Source organism: Primulina tabacum, chromosome 17, assembly GCF_025594145.1.
Source record: "Primulina tabacum isolate GXHZ01 chromosome 17, ASM2559414v2, whole genome shotgun sequence".
Classification (NCBI taxonomy): domain Eukaryota; kingdom Viridiplantae; phylum Streptophyta; class Magnoliopsida; order Lamiales; family Gesneriaceae; genus Primulina; species Primulina tabacum.
The window spans coordinates 27257040-27262308 of NC_134566.1; the positions used below are offsets into that span (position 1 = coordinate 27257040).

The 5269-nt window shown below is 36.8% G+C and overlaps 1 protein-coding gene across 1 annotated transcript; it reads right to left on the bottom strand.

Moving 5' to 3' along the window:
• Positions 1-1197: 1197 nt before the first annotated feature.
• LOC142530983 (glyceraldehyde-3-phosphate dehydrogenase, cytosolic-like) lies at positions 1198-4325 on the bottom strand. The gene is made up of 12 exons (XM_075636945.1): positions 4255-4325; positions 4019-4077; positions 3843-3943; positions 3153-3268; positions 2971-3070; positions 2688-2834; positions 2523-2583; positions 2344-2441; positions 2027-2169; positions 1849-1932; positions 1589-1677; positions 1198-1492 (listed from the first exon to the last, which is right to left on the bottom strand). The coding sequence occupies exons 2-12, from the start codon at positions 4044-4046 to the stop codon at positions 1446-1448; spliced, it is 1014 nt and encodes a 337-aa protein (XP_075493060.1). The 5' UTR covers positions 4047-4077; positions 4255-4325; the 3' UTR covers positions 1198-1445.
• Between the last annotated feature and the right edge of the window lie 944 nt (positions 4326-5269).

Here is a 5269-nt window from a genome sequence, read left to right on the forward strand (position 1 = left end):
GCTTTAAGGAGACAAATCATAAACTATTTACCTATGATGGAAGATAACACTTCCAAGGCCTTGAATTTACATGCATCACATCGGCTATGCACCTTCAAAATACAACACTGTAACGTAGAAAAAATCAGATATTTTTTAATTAAATAAATAACTCTAGAAAGAGATGTGAGAAATTAAATTAATTTATCATGCTTTGATTACCAAATTGGCGTGAGAATCCATTCCCAGGTTCAAGTTTATCTGCGCAAAGTGCATGGACATACATTTTATTCAGTATACATTGGAAAAAACTTAACAAAAATGGATTAAATCTAAGGATTTGAGACTTCAAAAAAAAAATCTATACATGTACCAGTTTTTGCGACTATGTAAAAAAATGATTTCCTGGACAATTTACGTAGTTCTCTAACGCGACATCGGATAATATTGACGACGATAAAATGGATGGCATGTGAATGAATATATGTAGAGAATATCAAGAAAAAAATAGCAGTAGAATATATAGGGTTTATGGTATATTTTCCTGTGTATGTAAGGAACATGCATGGAGTGTAGAATATTAAGCAACTTATATAAATATGGAAAAATAGAGAGCAAAAAATCTAGGATTTTTTCAAATCTCCTTGGATTCTATAGTCTTTGCACTGTCTATTGTTAGAGATTTTGATGCACAATAATAAAATTATTTTACATGGATTATTCTATGCTATACCGGGAGTCTTCCTCTGGCTATTCCAATATCATTATATCATGCGAGTCTCTAACATTTGATGAAAATTGACATATATGTTGATAATCCAAAGACTAAAATTTAACCACATCATAGGGAGAGAAGAGTAATTCTACATGTACAATAATATTTGTATAACAATTTTTACACCACAAAATATTTCATACAAAAATTCATTATACAATGAATACAAAATCTCACCATATAATATAATTGATCTAAATATCGTTGTGCGATATATTAGTTATATTTTAAAAATATTTCAGATGAATCATAAAACAATCCAATATATCAATCTTTTTTTACCTCATTTAACTGATTTCATTTTGAAACATACCCATATGGTATTTTACTATTTTTCAAATTTAATAATACCAAGAGGGTATTTCTCATCGTTCGTGAACCAAAAAGTGATTTTTTTTTAATTAATTTGTAGAGGCTGGTTCAATTACCTTATTCTACATTTGCCCATACTCCTGCTCAATGCAGATTCATTGCAAAAATTTGGTACGTTAATGCCAAACGACACTCATAGCCAAAATGCTAAATATCAATCTCAAAAGCGAAATGAACACTGTTCAACATGCATGCACTCAGGAACAAATTCTCCGCTAGAAAAAAGAAACAAAGCTCGGAAATCCCAACAGCTTGGTTATTCTAAAAACAACAAAAACGGAACATGAGTGAAATGAGACTTCTCCTTCGAACATATAGCTCAAGCAGACGTCGCCATGTGACGTATCAAGTCGATCACGCGGTTGCTGTCACAAATTAGATTTACATGAGCAATGAGTGCACTTATTGTCATCCCAAAGTTGGCACAAAAAATTCCACTTTAATGTACATATGTGTTACCTGTGTAACCCCATTCGTTGTCGTACCAAGAGACAACCTTAACGAAGTTGCCATTTAGAGCAATTCCAGCCTTGGCATCGAAGATGCTCGACCTACATTGATGCCATGGATAAAGCTAGTAAGTTTCTTCACTCGACCTCAATGACGGCAAGCCAAAAGGATCCGGATTAATATATCAAAAGCAACACTGAGGAAACAGGGGATGATCCCAGAAATAGGTGGGGCACAAAAAGAGTTCGGCAAACAGTTGGAGTAGTCCTCACCTGTAGTCACCAATAAAGTCGGTGGACACTACATCATCTTCTGTGTATCCTAGGATACCCTTCAACTTACCCTCAGATTCCTCCCTATAAAACAGTAAACAAGTCGGGCAGCATTCAGCAAAATGAGTCGAGTCTGTCTTCGAAAAGGGAGAGGAATTGTCGTGGTTTGGTTTTTTATTTGATCGCAGCTTTGATTTCATCATATGAAGCTGCCTTCTCGAGCCTTGCAGTTAGGTCAACAACTGAAACATTGACGGTCGGAACACGAAAAGCCATGCCAGTGAGCTTTCCATTCAGAGCAGGAAGCACTTTTCCTACAGCCTGTATATTTCCATTATCCAAAAGAACGTTGCATTAATCTTCACTAACATTTAGCAACACTGAAAAGGAGAAATGGATTATATATTACAGTAATCAAATTCGGATTGAACAATCATGTCCCGAGATAATCATAGTTTACAATGTAAGGTTCTAAAACTCGTGGTGCACATGTACCTTTGCAGCTCCTGTGCTACTAGGAATGATGTTGAATGAAGCAGCTCTTCCACCTCTCCAGTCCTTCATCGATGGACCATCAACGGTCTTCTGTGTTGCTGAATGAAAGTGATCCACATCAAGCACCATCCACGCAAACTAAAGAAAGAAAACTCAGAGAAATGCAGAGCTACACATACCTGTAATGGAGTGGACAGTGGTCATCAACCCCTCAACGATCCCAAATTTGTCATTGAGAACCTGTAAATTTTTTCAAAACAAAAGGCGGTAGAAGATAAGTGTCAAGTCTTTTAATCTATGTGGATGGAACTTATCATTACCAACTTAGTAGAGAACATATAGACCTTAGCCAATGGGGCAAGGCAGTTGGTAGTGCAGCTAGCATTAGACACAATATCAATATCTGGCTTGTAAACCTTCTCATTCACACCCACAACGAACATAGGCGCGTCCTTACTCGGGGCAGAAATTACGACCTTCTTCGCACCTCCCTGAGAGTACATCGGAAAGCCAAAACACAAATGCATTAAATTCAAAAGTACACCATAATAAAAGAACATGTCAATGCTTAGCTCTGAGCTTGTTACTTTCCGAGAGAAATTTATTCTAGGCTACTTAAAGGAAAACCTTCAAATGAGCAGCAGCCTTGTCTTTGTCAGTGAAAACTCCAGTGGACTCCACAACAAAATCAGCTCCAGCTTCACCCCATTGGATTTCCTCCGGGTTCCTGTTGATGCAAAATAAAATTCACATTAAAAATATTAAAAAATAACTATAACTCCAACTGATAAAGGATATGCGGCACGTACCTCGAGCCAAATACTGCCACCGGCTTGTCACCAAAGAGGAGGGTCTTCGAATCCTTAACTGCAAGTTCATGTTTTTTCCATGGACCGTGAACACTGTCGTATTTGAACATGTAGGTCTACGCAGAAAAAGGATAATAAACACATTAGATTATAAAAAACATCATTTGCCAACAAAACAAAGCATCATACATGCTTGTTTTTCCTCACATAATGGTCAAAACAATCTTCATTCTCACTATCTTTACAAGTAAGGTCCTCTCCCCGGTCCCCACCCCATCCACCGTCGGGAGAGGACTGGGGGAATTTATAAAGATGCAGCATAAAATGTCCCAATGCAATCGTCAAAAAAGAAGCTCAAATTCGGAATACGTTTTACAGCACTATCATGTACCAACAAGAGTTAACATGCTACACAGACGGCTTGAAGGATAGATTTTCAGACGGCAGTCACAAATTCATGTTGGTCCTGATAATTTCGACTGCGTTTCAGAAAATAGTTTAACTGGAGATCGTATAATAATATTCCATGCATACTACATCACATTTCGACCACAATTCAGAACACTTCTGCACATAGATCCCACTAACCACATTAACAACCAAATCAGATAACATACATACAAACATATACAAATGTTAACAGAAAGTTTGTATTTTTACAAATAAAAAAAGGGAATATTAATGGCAGACCATATAATCGGTGGTAATAAACGGATCATTGACAGCGACAAGTTCAACGTCATCACTCTGCAGTGCCACTCTAGCCACCAGACGTCCGATTCTCCCAAATCCTACGAACAGATTAAAGCTTAAAAAAAATATCCCTGTCGGATAAAAAATCTGCAAAAAAAAAAAAATGAACGCACCGTTGATTCCAATCTTGATTTTCCCCATGATGCAAGCGAGAGCTATAGAACAAATGGAAGCAAAATTGGGTTTGTTTCAACCTACCGCCTGCACGGGCAATGAACGGCCCGGATCACTCCACATGAGTGATCCGGGCCCACTTTCCTGTAAAAAAAAAAAAAATTGACTCGAAAAAATCCGAGCCGTTGGATCGATCCCTGCAGGCAGTAACCGCAGGGGTAGGGTCGACCGAACCGCAAAATTGTATGATACTTACTCAATAGAAGTTAAGCATTTATGGGCGAAGGGGAGAGAGCGCGTTAAGATCTAAAGACGTGGCCCGTCATTTTCGGGGACGAGGGTATACGTGATCCTGTCTATATGGCTTTTTGTATTCGATGCGATAGTTTTTATTTAAAAAAACGGTGTATTGTCGAAAGTTTGTGGAACATGACTGTAGTAAATGAACCGAATCGGGTTGATTATGACAAAAAATTTGAATCTCGAATTATGTTCGAGTTTAAAATCGACCTCGAGCTCAAATAGTTTTATTTGAGTTTGAGCTCGATTCAAAATTCGAAAATTTTAAATTTTTCGACTCGATTTCGAAACGAAAGATCTGGACATTATCTTGAACTATTGCTAAAAAACAGGTATTCGAGAAGCTCGAAAATCTATTTATGAATAAATAATCATAGTATGTTGATAAAATATTAAGAGAACGGCTTGCAAATTATCAAACAAAATAATTTAGCATCAAGTTATTCTCGCAAAAAAATTTTGAACATGTTCGAGTCCGATTCGAATTCGATAAACTCGAATATGAATCAAATTTTTTTTAAACCGATTCGAAAAACTTGCAAACCGACACGATTTGTTCACACAACTGTAACCCATACTCTTAATAACCCTAAATAAATATTTACTTCGGGAAAATGGTCAGACCTTCTATAAAGCCATGCAAATGGATGGATGCTCGGCCTGATAGCGGGTCCAAAATATTGTTTTGTTTTATTTTATATATGTGTGTGTATGTGTGTTCCCCACCAATCGTGTCTACATCTATGTCCATCATTGAAGTAACGATCACCTAATGAACGTGATAAAACATATCAAAATTGTTCATCAACTAGCCTAATATTAAGAAATGAGAATAAATGTGAGGGGATACATTTGATTACAATTTAATTACCAAACAATCAGAATCTATTAACGTAAATAGCGCAAACGGTGAAAAAATATCTATAGATCTACAGGCATTTCAGCATGAC